Raw genomic sequence first — 21,600 nt, 5'->3', positions numbered from 1 at the left:
GTAACAGTGTTTGGGTGGGTGGGGTGTGTAAAGTAGCATCGACATGAATGCCTAGACCCAAGGCTTCCTGGCAGAACACTGCATTGTAACAAGATAATCAGTGTTATTCACTTCATCTGTCAGTGTTGTTAATGTTTAGGCTGATTGGTGTGTGTGACATCAGTTAAATAACGAACACACTAAATGTAACCTAAACCATGATCTTAAAACCTAAGTATTTTTGTGTAGTGGACAAAACCAAACTGCGACCATTTCACGTTTTAAACTGCAAACGTTCATATAGGTCACTTTTGTGTTGATCTCCTGCTACCAGTAGGGGCGCTATTTTTTAAAACACTCCTGTTCTTTGTATGAGAGATTAGGAACAAATAGCTTATGTGGTTGTATGAGTTGGAGGACTTGCTGTGCAGTACAAATAAATAATGGATTATGTACAGAGGTTCTAACAATTATGGAAAAACACATCTTGACATACATTGCTTATATTCGAGTCTGCATGTATTTTTAATGGAGACAATGTCATTTCACTTGGTAATGATACATAAGAAAATAAGAAAAACAACCCATGTAACAAATCAGCAGCCATGTGACTTGTCCTTGTGACAGAAGAGCAAAACAATAGTACTTATGTCTCTAGTGGTTCCCAATGCTTTTCTCTACTTATGCAGCCCTGTACAATTAAATGTTCCTGTAGTCTGAATACACATTTAATTTACCACAGTGCAATTGTCCAGGACTAGATGGTCTGTTCCCAGACAGTTTGATTAAGTCTTTTTACAATCCCTGATTTTTGTCTTTGTCTTTTTTATCTTTCAGTGAGAAAGGATTTCAAAAAAAATCCAACTTGCAATTTCAAATTGAAGAAAGGGTGTAAATTAAGGCAAATTATCTGTCCTCACATGAAATGTTTTATTATGTTTAAATGGACAATGAGGCCGTATCCAAATGTGCATGCAAATTTAAATCAAATACTCCCTAATTTTGATGGTATTCAGTAAGTATAGCTGCATGCTATTCAGACGCAGCCTCTACCGCAGTTAACTCTCACTATAAAATATTCAATTTTTACAACAAAGCACAACACACAGTAAAGCATGTGAAATCACTCGTATGAATCAGAGATAAATTTTGCAGTGTTTAGTGCCCCCCCTGCTCCAGATGTTTAATATATTTAATATGCTTTTAAGCACTCTTCCATGTCATGGTTTCTTTGCTTTTTCTGACAGTGAGCTGCATTCATAGTGGGTAACCAGTGTGTAAACATCGGCTAGTGTTATTCAGTTATTCCGATTTTTCTTTTTTTCTTTTTTTTTCAGTTTTTGCCTTTAATCGACAGGACAGTTAAGCGTGAGCGCGGGGGGGCACCTGCTCTACCACTCAGCCACCGACGCCCCAGATTTGTTTTATTTTTATAATAACATTATATTCATTAATTATGCACAATTTGCTTGTACTTCGTTAACTGCTCATCTAATGATCAGTGCTGCAGTGAGAAGTGGTTATTACAAAAACAAAAACACTGTGCCTTTTAGCCGTCATCTACCTGCTCTTCTGGTCACCCACTGAATATTTTACAGTCAAAACTCTGAAGTGAGGTATATTATACTGCTATATTAAGCTTTGTATGAATTTAAGAAGCTTTAACTAGCAGATACCAACTGATTTTCAGGCACTGATTTTACATCAGTCTATGGGGAGACTGTCTGCACCATTACTAAGTGGTAGGCTCCTTACCTACCTTTCATCATTTAACATTGGTAGGTTTTTCTGTAATCTGAATCTGAGTTTAACAAAAATCGTTAAACAAGCCCCGATGATGGTTATGTGTCCAAAGGACTGGAGTGGTCCGATCCGATACCGATATTACAACCTTGAGTTTTGGCCGATACTGATACCGATCCGATCCAAGCACATATTGTACATATTCACTTATTTTGTTGTCAGTCATGTTAGAAAAGGTTTGATCAAGCAAAGAACAACTACTTAATCAGGTTAGTTAGAATGATCCACAACAGTTGGTATGAGAAACTGACCTGTTTATTGTTAACAGGGTTAAATAAACAAACTTAACGTAAATAAACGTATGATTAGGGCACTACACAACCACCTCAACCTACAAAACCCAGGCATATTAATTAAATGTCAGCACTCCAAGGAACTAAATACAAAACAGCCCCTCTTAAAGTCTTTGCTGAGGAGTAAATGTGTTGCTTAACCAACAGGCTAACTAACAGAAAGTTGTTTGATCAGCCACAATATGTTAATTACAGTTGTGTAGCTGCAAATCATGTACTCAGGATTTCATGACAGAAATTCAACAATCATCCAGCACAAGTTGGATTTCTGTAGTTGTATTGTAGCAGTACATCCTCCTACCTAAACAACAGAATAGGTCGTTTGCCAATGACTACCTAAATAACCATCGGAGAGTACCAGAAACAGGCGCAGGCAGCAAATATCGTATCATTATCGGAAGAATCGATATAATATCAAATCATGATAAAACTTTTGATTTGGACCTCTACTTATTGGTTAGTAGGGATGTCCCGATCCAGCTTTTTCACTTCCGATCCGATACTGATATTACAGCCTTGAGTTTTGGCCGATACCGATACCAATCCAAGCGCGTATTATACATATTCACTTATTTTGTTGTCAGTCATGTTAGAAAAGGTTTGATCAAGCAAAGAACAACTACTTAATCAGGTTAGTTAGAATGATCCACAACAGTTGGTATGAGAAACTGACCTGTTTATTGTTAACAGGGTTAAATAAACAAACTTTAAACTTGAACATTAACATTAAATAACAAATATAGCTGGTTTGCTTTGGCTGCTTTGGCCCCGTAATAAATAGAAAATGAATCAACACAAGAAATCTTTAAAATGTCTAACACTGAAATTAAAATAGCAGCAAGACTCCACACACTTGTGCTTTGGCCCCCTAATAAATAAAAAATAGATTAACACCACAAGACATTGTTGACATTTAACAAACAATGCAGCCTTTCCTTTTCAGTTATTTTATTAGTGTTTTGTAGTCCATCCATGGCTCCAATTTCACTAATTGTGCCCAAAACAATGCCATCAGTGCTCTTTACTTAAACAGTAAGAGTGTAAACCAAATAAAAATATCACTCTCAAAAAACCAGAGCAGAAAACAAATAGTTTGTTAACTAAATTGACCGCTACTCTTCCTACCCTCTGTGTATCTGCCCTCTGCATGCTGGCCTGGTGGGTTGATAGTAAGTGCTGGAGCGGATCACTGGAATGGACTGCATGAATCACGGAGTGCTGGGCTAGCCGGAAAATCTGGCACGGTTCTGTGAAAAAACGGGATCGGAGTTCATGGATCGGCATTTTTCCATGCAGTCCGATCCGATGCCGATGCCCGTTTTTTGCTAATATCGGCGGCCGATCCGAATATCGGATCGGGACATCCCTAATCTTGATAGTACTGCTTCTGTTGCTTCTTGTGCCCAAGGTCATTGCTTGAAAGCAGTGTGGTTCAATTTCATGTACAGTCTGTATTTAACATATGCAATCCTTAAAAGCACTGATGGATTGAAATAGATTTAAAAACTGCCAGATAGCAACGACACATATTGTCTTCAAGTTGACAAGTTCTTTTTTTCACCATCAAAACACCACCTCAAATATTTAAAGTATCTACAATCTATGTAATTATAACAATGTATCACTTGTCAATGTGACAACAATGTGGGCAATGTGAAATGTCAGCTAAATCAGCAGCTCCCCTTAGGTATTTAAGAGCTTTATGGAGTTTCAGCTCAATGTAAAGTTACTCCACAACTTTACTGTGCCGGTTCACTCACACTGCTCACATAGTGTCATTCTTGTCAAACACAGCTCTAAAAAACACTCTGCACTACATACTCAGCACAAAATAGCAGACAGGCACAGTAAGAGACTAGGTGGTGAACATAGTGGAGTATTTGGCAGCAAAAGAGCAGATATTCCCTTCAGGAGTTGGTATAGACCACAAAAAGAGCTAACAGTGAGTGAATTTTGAAATTACTTAATCATCAGGACACCAGGCACAGGCATCCAGAAGAATGCTCATCTTGCTGTGTCTGCTGGTTGTGTAAATACGCCACTGGTTTCTAACTCATTTACCAATAGCAGCTTTGTAAGGTAATGGTTTATTTGCATTGTGTTTATTTTGTGTACAGCCTGTTGTGTTGCCCCAAAGCTGATTTCCCTGTTCATGACAACTGTACAGGTGTAAATTTTCATACAAGTCACCCATTTGCATTGTATTAAGGGTTAAAGTTAAGGTCTTGGCTGCTTTTAGTGATAGGCTGTCTGCGGGGCATCACCACAGCCTATATGTCAGATCCCTCACTCCTACACAGCTCCACCCTCTTGTCAAAATATGGCTACTTTTGTCTCCAAAAAAACAAGATGGTGGCAAATGCTGTTCTACAGGCTTCAAACCAGTGGGTGACTTGAAAGGGGCTATGGCCTTCTTCTTTTTTTTTAAAACTATCTATATATGTATGAAGTCTTTGGTTGATGTTGAGGTGCATCGTAGAGTTTTCTTATAGAGGCTGAAAACTGAGCAAAAATAGAGTAAATATTGGACTTGAATTCATTCGGGGACCAGAAATATGTCTTTGTCAAATGACTGGTAATACTGCTCTGTAACTGCTGGAGGCATAAATAGGCAACTGTTTGCTGAAAAGTTCACCATGTCAGTTTAAAAGGTGATGATATGTCAGTGTTGTCTTCAAAAAAAATTTCCACTGCACCCAAGTGGCCAAAATTTTTGATTGCAGGTTTTAAACCAAAATTATTGTGGCAGAAAAGAAACTATCACAAGAAGGCTGTTTATCAGTAAGCTGGACATACTTTTACACCATCTCTCTACACTGGAAGCTGTCACTCTGTTGCGCCAATGAATGGGTCATAAATTAAAATGCGAAACATTCAAATTGTTGGGACCCCAAAAAGCTTGTGCTGGCCTTGGGTAAATGCATAATGTTATAAGAGGATTTGGCAGAGAACACAATTTGAATGGTTTGTTTTTCTCCTTCTCTCAGGCCTTTAGCTGCAATTTTATTATCTGAGGGAATTCTGCTCTCACCAACAGTTGGCCTGATTTGGTATGCTATGTCAACAAGAGCCTCAGTTGATTGAATCTGTAACCGCACGGAGAGCGAGAAAAGTGTTTACCAGCTTGATTCAATGATACAGAATACAACTATCACTTTGGATTGAAATGTTTCTGCCTCTGCTTTTTTCTGGGACTTGTCTTCTTGCTGGAAGGGGCAATAATCAAGTGCCATTTTATAAACACTGTTGATGGAGTCTAAACTTCACAGATAAATAAGAAATTGCCTTCAACAAAGTGCATTAAATGTAGCAAAACAGACCAACTAGAATACAAGTGCTGGAGTGGGATAGTGGTTATTGGCAGTTCCTTGCAACAGAGTCTTGTAATCTTTTCCATTAAGAAAGTTTGTAAAGAAAGATATCATTGAAAGAAGAGTTGTAAGTCCTGACACGCAATAGATGGGCCTACTTTCAGTGGATCCCCACAGGTTGTCATTAATGGCTCAAGAACGCTAATCTCAAAGACGGGTGACATCCACAGCATGAATTTAAATTCCATTTTTTTTATGCCAAGCTGGGTTTAATATCAGCCACTGAATGATCATCTCTTTCTACACTGCTTAAACCCCTACCAGTGGTCATGTTGCACCATGCAGATTGGGGCAGACAGTCAGTTGAACCAGACCTCGTGATGCAGTAAATGAGGGCATCAAGCTCTGTTAGGCAGCAGTATTCACAGGTGAAGCTCAGGCAGAAATCTACTAATGGAATTACAGTCTTTCCTTTGCAGTTTGCCGTTATAATTTGTACCCTGCCGATAATTGCTTACAAGCAGGTATTTCTTCATCTTATTTGGACTGGGAAACAAGAGTTAATAGGTTTCTGCCTGAGGCCCGGAGCTCTTCCAGGCTGAGCCTTAAAGCCTTTATATCAAATCGCTGCTGGGCATGTGGTAAATGCTAGCAGTCCACATTGCCGGCGAACTTGTTTTAAGCACTCGGACTGTCCTTGCCAAATTGTCTGGACCTTTTTGTGGAAGGAGCACGCAAATGTGGAAGGTAGAGCAAAAGCAAATGAGGCTTAACTGGAGCACTTCAATTTGAAGGCCTCTAAATTCATCAGTTTTTCAGCCACCTCGGGGGATGAGGGAAAGCATTGGATATCAGGGAAGGATAAAAGGAGGGAGTAATGATTTCTCCTGCCCATGTCTACAACAAGTCCAATGTTGACTTTTATTTCAAATTGAATGCCAAATTTAGTGGTCTCTATTTTTTCCCTTGCAGCTATTTGAACAAGATGGACAGTTAAGAAGCTTTGGAAATTTTGTTGCTTAGTTAAATCAGATTTGGGCCCCAGTGGGTTCTTAAAATCCATGAAAGTTTGTCAACTTGAGAGAACAAATTAAGGCCTTAAAAGATTTTGAAAATTGACATAAATAGACATAGTTCATTGGAAGAGCTTGAAATTATATATTAGGTGTAAGAATAGAAAGTAATTGAAGATTATATGTTCAGGGGTCCAAGCAGTGACTGGAGCTGGAGCCCAATTGTTTTTGTTCTCATTCTCTTTCTTTCTTTCTTTTCCTTTTTCATTGTCTTCTTCTTCTCCATTAAAAATATTAAGCAAAAACTGTAAGACAAAAACTCACTAAAATTAGCAGAAGGGTTGGAAATTCCACCCACAGGCATAAAAAAATACAATTCAGTGAATTCAAGGTGGTGCTGTGACAATAAACTTTTAGTTCCAGCAAACATCTAAAAAAAACCCCGGCTTGGCTTAGAGCAGAAAATCTTTCACTGTATTAATCTCTCAATTCATCTGCATCTTTGCTCCAGTGGTCCTCTGCTCTAAAAGTGTCAAATTTCTTTTCTAAATTTTCTGTAAATCATATTTGCAGGAACTTGTCCCAGACCATTGTTTCAGTTCTCCCAAAACTTTGGCAGGGTCATCTAATAGCTCCAAAGTATTTCAGGAAATTTCCACACATCAGACAATTTTGAATTTATACATTTTTAAACATTTGTCTTTAAGTTCAGTTTTACATAAATACTAATTTTACATAAATCAGAAATGGCAAAAGCAATTGTAACCAACCTTATTGCTCGTGCAGATGCTTTGTCAGTGCTTCGCTAACTGGCCTGGGCTATTTTGCCACTAGAGGGTGCCACAAATGCGAAAAGTTTCTATCTCACAATCATAATCAGCTACAGGGATTGATACGACATTCAGTTTGTACCATCTGGGGTCATGACTTAGTTGATGCATAAAATTTGGTAGTGATTGCCCAAAGAGGCCATGGCTTATTACAAGCCATTGCACATTTCAAGCTTCAAAAAAAAAAAAAACCATTATAAATCATTAGTATGTCCTAGAGAGCTGATTTTTTTTAGCACATCCACTGAATTGAGACAGAAGTTTGCTACACTGCAGGCTATGGTCAATTCAGATGTTCGTCACTCTATATTTTTTTGAATATGCAAAATCCAATACCATTTTTATCTACATAAGTCTTAAATGAAATGCTACAAAATTTACACAGAGATTCTTTGGGCACTAGATATCACATCAGTTTAATGGCGACCCCGTAGTGATATTCAATATTTTGTTGTAATTTGTACCATATGTACAACATTTTGTCACCAAAATATATGACAGTACACTCAAAAACAGCAGACACTTGAGCTGTTGAAAGAGTTTTAAAGGGATAGTTTGACATTTTGGCAAATTCGCCTATTGCCGTAATCCCTATAGTCATATGGGTAGATACATTACCTTTAATTGTCGGTGCCTGTTGTTCTGATATTCACCACGCTATGAAATAATAATGTAATATTACGAGACAGAGTTGTTTTGAAGCCAAATGCACAGCCGGGACTACATTCCAAACATATGGTACTTGCTGGGCGTAGTGATTTCAAACAGCGTATGATTAGTGCAGCTACACCCGTCATCAAAACAAGTTTGTTGAGAAGAAGCTGACTGCTGATAAGTGTGGACTTTCTGGTGGATGACGATGATGATTTCTTTTATATTAACCAAGACCCAGAACCTTATTTATTTGAGCCAGAATATACAGAGGAAGAGAGGTTTTGGAAGGGCCACTTTATTAGGTACACCTGTGCAGTCTAATACAACCCAATACAACAGCTCTGCCACACATTCTACGTTTACAAAGCTTTTACATTTTCAGTTTTTGTTGACATTGTCAGAAAGGTGATTATTCTACTTTATTATTGAGGTCATAATGGGTGGTGCTGGTGTACTGGAGTGCAATATATTGAAAAGTGTTCCTAATATTTTGTCCCCCTCAATTAGACAAAATTAGGAGGCCACCCCAGTACACCACCACCTTTTACTATGACCTCAATATTAAACAAAGTAGAATCACCACTTTCTAGACAATGTCAACAATAACAGAAAATGTATAAGCTCCGGGGAAAAATCATGGTATAGCCGTTCTACTGGATTGCATTAGATTACACAGGTGTACCTAACAAAGTGGCCAGTGACTGCATGTTACATACATATGTTGATGGTGGGATGGGACGAGAGTACGCTTCAAAATAATCACCAGAAAACGGGGAGAACATGCTAACTCCACACTCATAAATCACCACAACTCCTGAAGGAACAACAACATAAAATGTTCCCTAGCAGTCTGTTTATTCCCAACAATGAGAAGTAATGCCAGTCACTTCACTATATGCTCTGGGCAAGCACTTATCCATAACATAACCACAACAACATTTGCATTTTAGCCTTATTTACCATGCTTGGGTTGTAGGCTAATGTTGCTCAACGTGGAGGTAATGTTACAGCAGATTGCTGAGCACAGTACACAATGATCACTTACCACGTCTGCTCGTTTTGTGATGCCGACAGATGGTATGGCAGTATCTTTCAAGAAAAGTGTTTGAACCATTCCTGAGCTTCTGCGCTCCATCCTTTCACGGTAGTCCTCTGGTAAGAAATGGCTGGAGCGATCAAACATTTTCCGGACCGTTTCCACAGGCGTGTTGGGGTTGATGTCCAGCACAAATAGCCATTGTTTCATCCTGTCCGTATTTTTGGTTGGTACTACGTGAAACTTCACTCTGCTCCATGTCTTTTTACAATGCATGTGTAAACCATGATTTACAACAACACTCTGTAAACTTTTCTCAAACTCTCTGGTGCGTCCAGCTGACGATACCACAAATGCAAGGCTGCAAGCAATAACAACGGCACTGTCTCAGGTATGCACTCTGTCACTCTGCCCAGTGGATTACTCAAAAAAGTAGTTCCGAGTATTTGCTTCATGTGTCGTAATGTTACTTAATTATACATTATTATTTCATAGCGAGGGGAATGTGCAAGCCGTGTGTTTTCCACAAGAGAGTTTTGGAGTCATTTGATGGTGTATTTGATTAGTTTTGAGGGAGAGAGGGGGCTGTACCATTCACCTCCATTTTGTGCACTGAGCAGCAGGCAGCTCTGCCCCACCGATCTCAAAACAACAGGCACTGACAATTAAAGGTAATGTACCTACCCATACGACTATAGGGATTACGGCAATAGGCGAATTTGCCAAAATCAGGGCTCGACAGTGCGAGCGTTTCACTCGCATTTGCGACTAAAAATAGGTGTGTGCGAACTGTAAAAAATATTTAGGGGCACATGTGCGCATAAAAAAACCAGCCGAAGCAGCCTGTATTTTTGTCAGTTAAAAAATATGATAATCTAACCACTAATGTTGGAGGAATTCCAGCCGCCTTCCCTCTTCCCCGTGTGACACAGTTATGGGCGGTGTTCCAAGCCACTGTCGGCACAATGAATATCGTGCGCAATACCAAGGGTAGCGGTGCCGCTTTGTCAGGCGTTGCTGCCCTCCCCATAGACAAACAATGGGACCGCCAGCGCAAAGCGGTTTTACAGCTGATCATGTGTAGAGGCCTTTAGGCACCATTCGCCACGGTACCGCTGCTGGACAGGGTGGAAATAAAGCCCTTTTCACACAGAGCGCGCAAAGCGCAGACCTCCGCCGACGAACCCATTCATTGCGTATGTGCTACCGCGGCGCAAGAGTGCACCGCTCTGCCGTCGAGCTGAGCAGCGCGCACCACCAGCTGCGTGTGACGACACCTCAGCGCCACGCATCCAATAGCAGAGAAGAGCCTGAAGTAGATCCGAAAGCGGTCACCATGGAGCTGTAGCTGCTGAATGAGCCTGTACTCCCCCAAATCCTGTCCTCTGCCCCCTATTCCGCGGTGGGTGCTGCGAAAGCTCTGTGTGAAAGAGGCTTAAGCTTAAATCCTGCAGAGTTTCCGAGGACCTGGAAAATGTTTTAGGATAGTAATAACATTATATAAGATAATCATATTGCAAAGATAATATATATAAGATAATAACATCAAAGACAAAATTAAATTGCAATACTTTTTCAAAACTTGATGATTTTACCTTTCTGTACATTTTGTATACAAATTCATTACATAATTTTGCTTGTAAATGTCTATTTGCATCATGTTTATTACGGAAAACACATTATTTGATCAATTTACATTGTGCCCCTAAAGTTCTTTGTGCGCTCCTTACTTTTTCAACTTAGGAGCACATGTGCTCCTTGGGAAAAAAGTTAGCGTCAAGCCCTGGCCAAAATGTCGAACTATCCCTTTAATACTGAAAAAACGAAAACTACCCCAGTTCTGCACGTCTTATTACTGCGTCATGTTGTGGGAAGATGTGTAAGAGGACATGTCTTTCCGGTGGCACAGTGAGTCAGTCATTTGCTCTGGGGATACAGAGGTTCAAGGTTTGAATCTCTAGGTTGGCAATTACTAGACTTCCTGAGCACATTTCTTTAACACTACACCAGCAACCAACAGGTCAATATGTGATTTTTTTCAGGATTGTATCCCCAACAGTTAAAGTATTGTGAATATTGTTAGTTTTATGACTTCCTTCTCTCTGCCCTCTGCTTTTGAAGCTGGTTTGGCCTCCTGGCCTTGGAGCCACTGGGTGAGGTTGAAGAGTTGTCAGGAAAGTACCTGCTCCTGGGTAGATTTACCGTTTCTGCCCATCTGTTGTTAAGTCTTGTGGTTTAAAAGTTGATGTGCAATATGTTGTGCTACTTTATTAACTTTCAAACTAAATCTCCTGCGACAAATCTCAAGCAGAACGAACTTCATTCAGTTTATGATTTATCCTGCTAAAATCTACTGTGATCAAAAACGAACAAACTGATGAGCTGATGTGTTTGATAGTTGAGGGGTAAGGTGATGGTTTTATGATGCAAAGGTCAGGAGTTCAAATCCTGCCTCTGCCATCCTGTAGGTGGTCTGAATCTTTTGACACTTTAGGACTGTTTTTTTTATATAAATTAATATGGGATGCTTTCCAGAACTTGAATGAAATAAAATTCAATATGAATGTAGTCAGGTGAAAAATGTTTTCACAGAAGGTCATAAGCCACATAAAATATTACTAAAAGTAGTTTATATATGTTAAAAGAGCATCAACATGTAGTGATGCCCACCATGAATCATTTTAAGGAACATTGCTTTTTGTCAGTTAAAAAAGACACAAGCATTCAAATGCTTTCAATGTGCTTGGACCCCAATAAATGCAGCTTGAGGCATTAATTTTACTTTATGTTAGTAAATAGGCTACGTTCTGCTGTCTGCATGTGTGTCTCCGGCGGTTACATCATTGTTTCACGCGCCACCTGCCACCACCTACACAGCACAATTAAGTAGTGTTCACACATTCAAGCCTCCCTCTCTCTTTTTAATTGTTGACTGTGAGCTTCTGTAAATCCTGTTTGTTGTCATTCTAAAATACTCTGTGTTCTAGCAGTAATTAACCTTGATCTGTGGCTCAAACTCTTTGAGCGAAGTGGGCCAGAAAAATCCTTTTTAAAAAGTCCTTGAATTGGATGTTTGAGAAGGAGTTGTAACCCTCCACTTTGCACACACAAGCATTCACAATTAGTTATCCAGTAAGTCGTTAGATATAAAGTAGTTATGACACACATCGGTGTTGATCCAGACTGAATTAGAGACCCAGATTCAATTATATTATTTATTTGATTTTGTTTATCCAGTTTCCTTCCTCTGTCTGATTCAAGTACCAACATAAAATTGCATATACACAACTAATGGCAAAAGGCTGTTTGAGTGCAGCAGCTGACGTACACAGGGAGACATGTGTGTCCCAGTTAAGGAAGTACTCTCTAATCTGACCCTTGGGATGCTGGTTTTACTATTATCCAGAGGCAAGTGTGCAGCCTGGTAATGGAAACCAACTAAAAAAGGAAAGAAAAGAAATCTATCAACCCTGAGTTAAAAAAAAAAAAAAAAAAAAGATGTTCAGATTTATCTCTACAACCGTACCTTGTGCAGCGAGGGCACCTTACAACCTCTACAGCGACAAACAAAATAAAAAATGACATCAGGGAAAAATCACCACGCTGCCTGAGAATGATTTTTGAAAAATCAACGATTCTGCAAGATTTTTGCTTTGTGTTTCTTAGCCTCCCCTCATCAACACTACTTTCAAGTTGAGATGCTCTGTGCTTCCCTGCCACACACACACACACACACACAACTTTCAGCCTCTGATGAACTTCCTGCTTGAATGAGCGCAATAAGTTTGAAAGTGAAATGGGACTTCATATCAAAGCCAGGAAAAAACTGTGCTTTGATTTTTCACCCGCCACCCCCCTTTTTTTTGTGCAAGGGATGTCATTGACTGCTCTTTTCAAAGCAGCTTTATTTGATGCATTTTCATCAAGTGATATTCTCAGCTATTGCCTCAAAACTGTTTGAAATCACAGCCCGTCACTCATCTGGATTCTTTACATACTGTAACAACACCTTATGTTCATGAGATTATAACTGCTGATCATTTTCAAGCTTCCTCGCTACTTCTGATCTGCGTTTAGCAACATCCATAAGTGTCTCACCCAACGTCTTTCTAGGTTTCTTATAATGCACCCTTTCTGTGGCTTTGCTCTGTGGGTGCTCTAAAATTCTTTGTCTTTCTCTCTCCCTCAGGTCAGTTCCTTTGGGTCAACCGTTCAGCCTTTGGCGGCCCCTGGGTGCTTAGTCCTTGGCTGTGGGGGGGCCAGGGTCCCTGTAGCCTGGACATGGCTGTGTTCCTCCACCCCAAGCAAAGTGGACAATACACCACGTGGCTCATAGAACGGGACAAAGCACCACTTGCTCTCTTCTCCTCCGACACACTGCCACACATCACAGGGTAAGCATTTACTTTATGCATGGACAGTACAGTAGAAGACTGAACTTGAACTTGCACTGGGAAAAAACTGATTTGAAGTGAACCAAGTGAATAAGCAGCTACGAAGTAGATGTCCCTATCCATTCATGCCTGACGGTCATAACTATCTTCTTGTAATGTTTCGCTTAGCACCTAGCTTTGTTTATGGGATCTCTAAGCATCATGCTCAGGTTCACTAAGTTTAGGTCCTGTATATGTGCGCACTTGAGCACCAGCCAAGAGCTTTATCGTGAATGCTCTGTTTCCAGACCTGTGTAACTGTGTTCCATTAGCGGCAGAGATAGAGAACATTCAGCAGGATCAAATGACGGCACCCTCATTGAAAGCCTTTTTATATGGAGATTGTGTAAGAGAGTGAGAGAGCTGGCTGGGTTAGAAGGGAAGAGAGATTGTTTAAACCAAGGCTGGGTAACAATTCGTTCATTCCTGTAACCCTCATGTGTTACTAATCCTTCATTAACGTCAGGTCTGTGAGCTTCTCAGTGTAGCTTTTCATTGGAGGCTTTGCAGAGATCGGTGTCTCACACTGAGAGCAGCAGGGTGAAAGAGGCCAGGGCAATACTTCGTTTAAAAGTTTCTGCTCTGAATACTTAATTGTGTGGTCACATCCATGTGCGGCCTTCGTTTATTAGCATGGCTGTACTTTGATTTCTATGCGTAGGAAGCCAGACTACAAAGAGCAATTCTCAGCACGCCGCTGTGGACATGTTTCATGCTACTTGTGTGTCTAATATCTTAAGGGCGTGGGAATCATATGAATGTCATGCTTTATACACCTCTCGTCTCTCTGTTGCTGTGTGTGTGTGTGGGAGTGAATGTGCACTAACGTCTGTGAGCATCTGTGTATGTGTGTTTATGCCGGTAGTGTGTCGTCTTAAGGGAGCATAGCAGGGACTCGCTCATTACATGTGTGAGGAATTAGACAGTGCGTTTGTGAGCTCTCATTTGTAGTCAGAGGCTGCCATCCACCCACGCCATCTCCACCATTCGGAGACTCACTCAGACAAACTCCCTGCATTCCTACTCCGACGGAGAATGCTCATATCATAAAAAGAGGGGGCAATAACAAAAGCGAGAAGCACCACCTGCGACCATTGGGAGGATCAGTCCGCTTACTAATCGCCAACCCTTGCCCTTGCCTTTGAATTTTAATCCTGTTTCTTGACATGTTTGCCCATTTCAGTAGTCAGGACATTTAGCACAGGGTTAGCCAAGAGCGAAAAACAAAACATCCGTGTACACAGTGGTCATTTAACAAGGTCCTCTTTACTCCAAGATAGATAAAAGCTTGTGAGGCTTCATTTCATTCATTTGTAGTTAAACTGGTTGAAGCAGAGCTGCCCACACAGTCCTGCAGAAGCTAACCATTCATTATCTCTACTGATTCTTCCTAACGGTGGCATTATTAATGGGAACAAAATGGATAAATAAATTAGGGATGACGCAGTAAATACTGTTCCAACAACTTAAACCACTTTGTGTTTGTTTCTCTTGTTCCAATTTTTCAATCAAGAAATGTCTGATTAAGTACCCGAGCTCCAGCTCCACTCCAGCCATCAGCCACAGAGGGACCGCTTGCTTTGAAACCCCTGAAAGCCGCTCCGTTGTGTCAGTGTTGCGTCACATCTGATGGAATTGTCCGTGCACAAAAAAATCTTTGTGAGCCAATTCTCAATGGCTAATGCTTCATCCTCTGCAAGTGCTTTGAAAAGTAGAAAATGGTGTTCCTCCTCTGTGGTGTATTGAAAGAGGGTGAATTGAAAGTTAAAAGACCTAGACAGTTTTTTGGAGTGAGAAAAATATTTTAGACAGGTCAAGGACCAAAACTGTGCCAGAGACTTGTGAATATAAACCAGATGCTTCGGCTCTGCTCTTCTTTTCAAACCAGGACATCAAACATGCAGTCTGCTGAAGAATGCCACATTGTGGGAATACCAGTGGTGCTCTGGTTTGGTCCATTAAACACATTAATCATTCATTCATTTGAACCCTGAACTGGTTTTAACCATATTTCAAATGTCACTGATTAAAGTTCCAACATAGTGAGGAGAATCTTCTTCACCACCTCTATGCAAGTAGAATATAAGTGCTAGCCTTTTATTACGCCTTCCCTCAAACCCCTGCCTCAGATTTCATCATACAGTGTGTAACTATACCTGAGGGAAGCATATTTAGGACCTCTGAACAGAGGCAGCGAAGGACTTGACTCATCAAACAGTGTCAGCTCTCACAGTGAATGTCAGCATCCCCAAGTGTCTCAGTCAGCAATGAAATAAAGACGGGGGAAGAGGACGGGGAGGGCTGCAAGATGCATTTATGTATGGTGTATTATGTGTGCTATCTATCTGTGTGCTGTATGTGGCTTTGGTAAATTACTAGGGAGGCCTTGTTTTGTGAGCGAGGTGGCTGAAGCAGTCACAGATATTGCATAGTACTATTGCTGTATCTCATTACAGGACTCGCCAAAGTTCTTATAAGATTTCCTCACACCCCGTCCATTACACACACATCCACATGCACACACTGGATAATGTGCACTGCATATACTGTATGCATTCATTTACTTTACATTAAAACTGAATGCACCAAATGGCCTCAGTTGCAAAGTGCATTAATGTAATGCTCAGTGCAATAAGTGTAGGTATCAGAGCTACCCGGTGTGACAAAATGCAGTCATGCGTTAGTGTGGAATGTGTTGGATGTCATTTAAAGCGAGGCATTAGAGCAGTATCATCTTAAAACTTATCCATAGTGTGTGTAATGCGGGGGAAGGAAGCCTCCAAGGTGGGAAGTGTTCGTGAAAAATTTTGATATACAGCAGGAACATTACGACGAGTGATTTATGATGTAATAGCAACTGCACTGCAAATTCTCTCCTACACAAGCCTGCACATTGAAGGGGGCCTACTATGGTGTTCCTTATTTTCTGGCATTTATTTAATGTTGCCATGTCAGATGTTTATATTAAACATGGCCAAAGGTTCAAATAATGAGGTAAAAGTAAACCCTGTGAGGAAAAACCTCAGGCTTCAGACCATTTCCAGTGCGTTTCCTAGTTTCAAGACAAGCTGAAGTCAGCATGTGACATATTTCTTCATCTGCACCAGGCATGTTACTGCAAGTGTTTTCATTAAATAGCCTATACTGCTATGTGCTACATGCTAACATCAGGGAAACATCTGTGTGTTCCAATACCTATACTATCATGCTATTTAGTATGCCAGGAAAAGATTTAGAATGTACTAATACATAGTATGTCAAATGCAGTATGCCAGAAATACCAGGATGTTCTACTACACCTGGTTAGATTTTGTGGTATGCCAGCATGCTTTTCTTGCTATCCTGCCCCACAGTCCTCTGCACAGCGAAAGATATGTCAGTGCATTCACTGTGTATGCAGATATTACGTATTGCAAAAGAACAACATCAGAGCCGTCCAGGTTGACTTTCACTTCTAGTGAGCTCTGTGAAACGGCATTTTGTTTCACTTCCATGGTAATGAATGTATGAGTAAGAGGGTGTAGTGTTATGAGGAAGAAGTATGTCCCGATTGTGTGCATACTGCATGTAACAGTACGTACTTTTTAAGGGCAGCTGCGGTACCTACTAAAAGTAAAAAGTATGCGATTCGGAACACACCCCATGTAATCTTGGTTGCTGTTGTTGTTAATTTCTCCTTGATTTCGGATCAGATTCCTATTGGAGCATGTTTGGTTGTAAAGATTTTAATTTAGAAGTGCCACGAGACTTCATTAAAATCAGTCCCCAGCTGTAAGTACATTGCTACATGTAGCTACATTTTAACTTCAGGGAAACATGCCTTGGTTGCAGCTGTTGTTACTTTCTCACCAATTTCCAATCATATTCTTGCTGGAACATGTCTGGTTCAGAAGCTTTACTGGTGATTTCTCACAGTAGAAAGTGCTGCTGTACTCTATTACAGTCCTTCACCAGCTTTGAACATGAAAGTCATATACACATGTTCTAATAAACCCCCAAAATAAACTGAAAACAGCATAATAGGTCCCCTTTAAACTAGTGCAGTTGTGGTGTATGAGACAAAGAATTACTGGAGCATCACTAAAGCATAAAAGGAGATAAACTGAACATGATTTGCTGGATGTTAAAGTATGCATAATAAAAGCCAGTCGTTGTTTACTACAAAATATAAATACATGAACCAAAATAAGGCTTAATAATAGATCAAATCTGTATGCACATGGACAATTACAATACTTCATTGTAAGCATCACGGTAATGATGAAAGTTGTCCCACACAATAGAGACAGTTGGCTGGAGACAAAAGCACAGCAGCATTTTTATTTCTAATTGAACCAGCTGTAATCCCTGTAAGTAAAAAGGATTATTCTTGCCACCAACCTAATTATTCAATTTACAGACCCATAAATGAAATAAAAAGCGGCCTCAACGCTGACATCATATGCTCCTGTGTATTCACAGCAGATACACTTAGCAAGTTGAATAATTGCCAACTACTGCATTACTTTGCTTGTAAATTAGAAAAAAGAAATCAATATGAACTGTGTTTGAGGCAGGTTAGAATGAAGAAGGATGCTTTTAATTCTTACCAAGTTGCATGTCCAAGACCTGTTTGTTATGATATAATTAAATACATGGCCATGATTACAATCACTGTATGGTAACGTGCTGTGGTGCTTCCATAGGTGCAAACCAGTCATGTCTGATTAGTCAATTAGGAATGTGTATCCTTTCAATCCAAAATTACCTTTTGATGCTTCCGTAATAAAAACAACCTGTATTGTCGTCCAAGAGCTTCTCTCTGAAGTATGCTCAGGTTGCATCTGTTAATGGTCGCAGTAGGCAGTGGGGGCGGAGTCCTTTCATTCTGAGTTTGTTGGATTCAACATGCTTTTGAAGTGATATGAACCACTCAAATAACTTAGTTTCCAGTTGAAGCGATTTTCCTCACACGCTATAGGCATTCGTATTGGGTTTGATATTAGCCTGCTTACACCCAGAAGCTTCAAACCAAATAACACATGGAAATAATTAGGTATTACCTTTGCTGTTAACTCACTCTAGTTGAACGCTACTTTGGGTTAAGTGCTACTGTAATAATGGGTTACCACAGGATCATCTAATTTAGGTGTAATACTGCTTTTTATGCAATGATCTAAGTGCCACTTCATATTTTCTCAGTGCCATTAGTTTTTCTGACACCACACAGTAAAATTTTTCTATGAAACAAAAGTACATCCACCCCACAGAGAGTCTCATACAGCCATGTTTCGTGGGTCCTTCAATCAGTGAAGCTGAGTTAGAGCGATGGGTCACCTCGGGACCCTCACATTGGCAAAAGCGATGCATTCATCCCTGGCAGGCCTTTACAAATCCTCCACTCCTACACTTAGTGCTCGCCAGAGCTGACCTCCGGCTCCCGCCCCATCGTCACCACGGAACCGGGGCTGATGGCACCCTTATAGTTCTGGATCTGGGAGTGCTGCCAGCAGGAGGGCTGCAATTGCAGGAGATTATTTGGAGAAAAGACAAAGGCAGTTTAGAATTCAGATTTTCTGCTTTTTTTTGCCAGTGGCGTTGTACATAACGTCTCAAGGACAGAGAAGGAGCCATTATGTGCCATATGGCATGTGGTATGCTGGCAGACATACCACTGCGACCCAGTGCTTCACAGGTTTTTATTTCAACCACAACTATGAGTCTGCTGCAGAGGATTTTTCTCAGCAAAAGTTCTTTTGGCTGTATATTTCAATTTATCACAAAGCATATACAGTAATCCATTCGACCTACACATAAGTTTTGTCCAAATTGCATGCTGACATACTGCACACTACAAACTCAATCAGTATGTACAGCAGTGTGGTAATTAAGTATGCCAGCAGACTGTTCACAGTGAAATATAAACAATATATCTTCTCCGCATCACATGACTATACTAATCATGATGTTAGCGGTGTGACCTACCACTGAATAAAAATTGAAAGTGAAAACAATGAAAATTGTTATCACAGCTCAATCAACATAACCACTCAAAACTCTCTATCAGAGGAAGAGATTCTCAAACTTGAGATGTCATCAGGTATAAAGTCTGGAGCTGCTCTGCATATAATGAATTGGAGCCTGATTTTGTGGACCCACAGAATGTTGGTTTTATTTTTTGGTATCCTAATGAGCTTTATTCTGTTGTAGTGTTCTCAGTGCTGAAAAAGAAATGTACCCATATACTCAGAACATTCCCCTGGGTGCTCTCAGTGTCATCTGTAATATCTTTCCCAATTTATTGTCTATGGAGCAGCTCCAGACTTTATACCCTATCACAAATTTGAGTTTTAGAACCCTGCTTTCTGTATTTGGGAGAGTTGTTCATGTTTACTAATATTTTTGGACCGTTAAAGACCATGGGGATAAGATGTATGAATTTTGAAAATGGGCATAGTTCCCTTTAAGATTACTGAAAATTAGATATTGGATTCAAATTTAATTATGCCTTTTGTACTATGCAGTGAAGTAAATGTAACACCAGTGTTTGGCATTGTTGTTTTGTTTTATTTTTCTAGATTGGTTTGCAGAGTAGTGCTGTACTTACTAATTTTAATCTTAGGCAACACTGATTAACATTGACTATTTGATTTAAGGGGAATCACACTCTTCCACTGTGTTAATATGTTGTTATGTTAACTGAACATTACATTAAAAAGAGTTAAAGATCAGTGTGTTCTCTTTAAATGAGTATTTATTACTAATTAGTGTTTAGTCATGTGATCTGTAAATAAATAGAACACTATGATGGTTTTCATCGTAGCCAAAGCAAAGAAAAGCAGAGACGTTGCGCCTGCTGTGTGACTGCTCAGGCACAGTGGCTGAGAGGGAATCTAAGGGGATACATTTTTACTTCTTGACATATTCTCTGTCTTGTCTTCCTCCGTCTCCCCAGTAGCCTTCTTTGCTATTTTGCCGTTTCAAATGTAAATGAGACTCGTTATAGCATCGGCCACCACTGCCACACCACTGCTCCTGCTGCCTTTTATACCAGCTTCCAGAGAAAGGAGGCGGTAGCATTATTTTCATTGACTAATACATTCTTTCTCTCTAAGCCTGCTATTTTCTGCACATCAGTCAACATTCCGTGATAAAACATGACAGGCAAATTGACACAGGAAAGAGAATCACCCTTGACTACAGGGCGAAATAAAAAAGGAACATAAAAGAAACCTTGTTATCATGTGAAGTACATTAGACATGATATACATTTTACATTAATATCTGATTCTGCTGCATAGTTTCTACCTATTTATCTCACTGGGCTCTCCTCTGACACAGACACACACACAAAATTTTCTCAAGAAAATATTATTACAGCGTCTCTGTAGTGTTATGGTGACAGCTCCCGATGGGACTTCAGAAAACCCTTCAGAAATGAAACATTTGAGCCTCATATAGGCACTTTGTGGGGAAAAAAACCCATCCTATCCACAGATGAGTTATATCTTGTCATCCTCAGCTTGCATACTCCACAATCCTCTCCCTCTCATGCACACTCTCTTTATCTTTTCCCCTTCTTCTCCACAGACAGGTTACATAAGGATATGGTTTTATATTCCCACCCTTCCCCCTGTGTTCATAGGCCTTCCGTCTCATCTAAGAATCTCTAATCATATTTCCCCCAAGTTGCATTGTACGTTCCTGAAAGCTGAAGTTTTACACAAGAGTAGAGGAAGGTGAAATCTGGGAAGAGCAACAGTGGCCTAGTTTTTATGACGGGACTGAATTTTCACCCATGGCACCCATAGGAAAATTCAAGCCCAGACATGAAAATCTTTGCACCTTAATCACAGAAAGCCTTTCGCTGTGATGCAGATTTTACACCAAAGCAAATGCTGAGATAGAGATACTGTTGCTGCTCCCTCCTGTTTGCCCTCTTCACCCATGGTGTCATGTCTCTCAGATATGTACAGTAAAAGGCACAGAGTGTTACCTCGCCCAAAAGAATTTGCAGTTGCTCAGACAGAAATATGTCAAGTATATAATAAAAAATGCAGAAAATAAAGATCAATAAATCATTAATTTTGAGATATTGCTGCAATTATTGTAAATAAAGCCACTGGCAAAACACTGGAGAGCTCTGAATTTTACATTGGGTGCACTTTGCCAGAAATGCACTGTCGAAACAATTTTAAGTACAACACATAAAAGGATGCTGTTCCTCCACTGCAAAAAAAGGATTGACTTCAACAATGGTAGAGACTGC

At 40.1% G+C, this 21,600-nt stretch overlaps 1 protein-coding gene across 2 annotated transcripts in view; it reads left to right on the top strand.

Annotated features, from left to right (window-relative positions):
- The window catches only part of alk (ALK receptor tyrosine kinase), a 487,049-nt gene that overhangs the window by 287,678 nt on the left and 177,771 nt on the right, over positions 1-21,600 (top strand). For both annotated transcript variants that reach the window (XM_049596824.1, XM_049596823.1), the window contains exon 4: positions 13,109-13,313. In XM_049596824.1, the coding sequence (XP_049452781.1) occupies positions 13,109-13,313 (205 nt within the window). The remainder of the gene's footprint in view (positions 1-13,108; positions 13,314-21,600) is intronic.

This window comes from Epinephelus fuscoguttatus, linkage group LG14, assembly GCF_011397635.1.
Source record: "Epinephelus fuscoguttatus linkage group LG14, E.fuscoguttatus.final_Chr_v1".
Classification (NCBI taxonomy): domain Eukaryota; kingdom Metazoa; phylum Chordata; class Actinopteri; order Perciformes; family Serranidae; genus Epinephelus; species Epinephelus fuscoguttatus.
The sequence above is the reverse complement of the archived record's forward strand: the minus strand, read 5'-3'. Positions and strand labels throughout refer to the sequence as shown.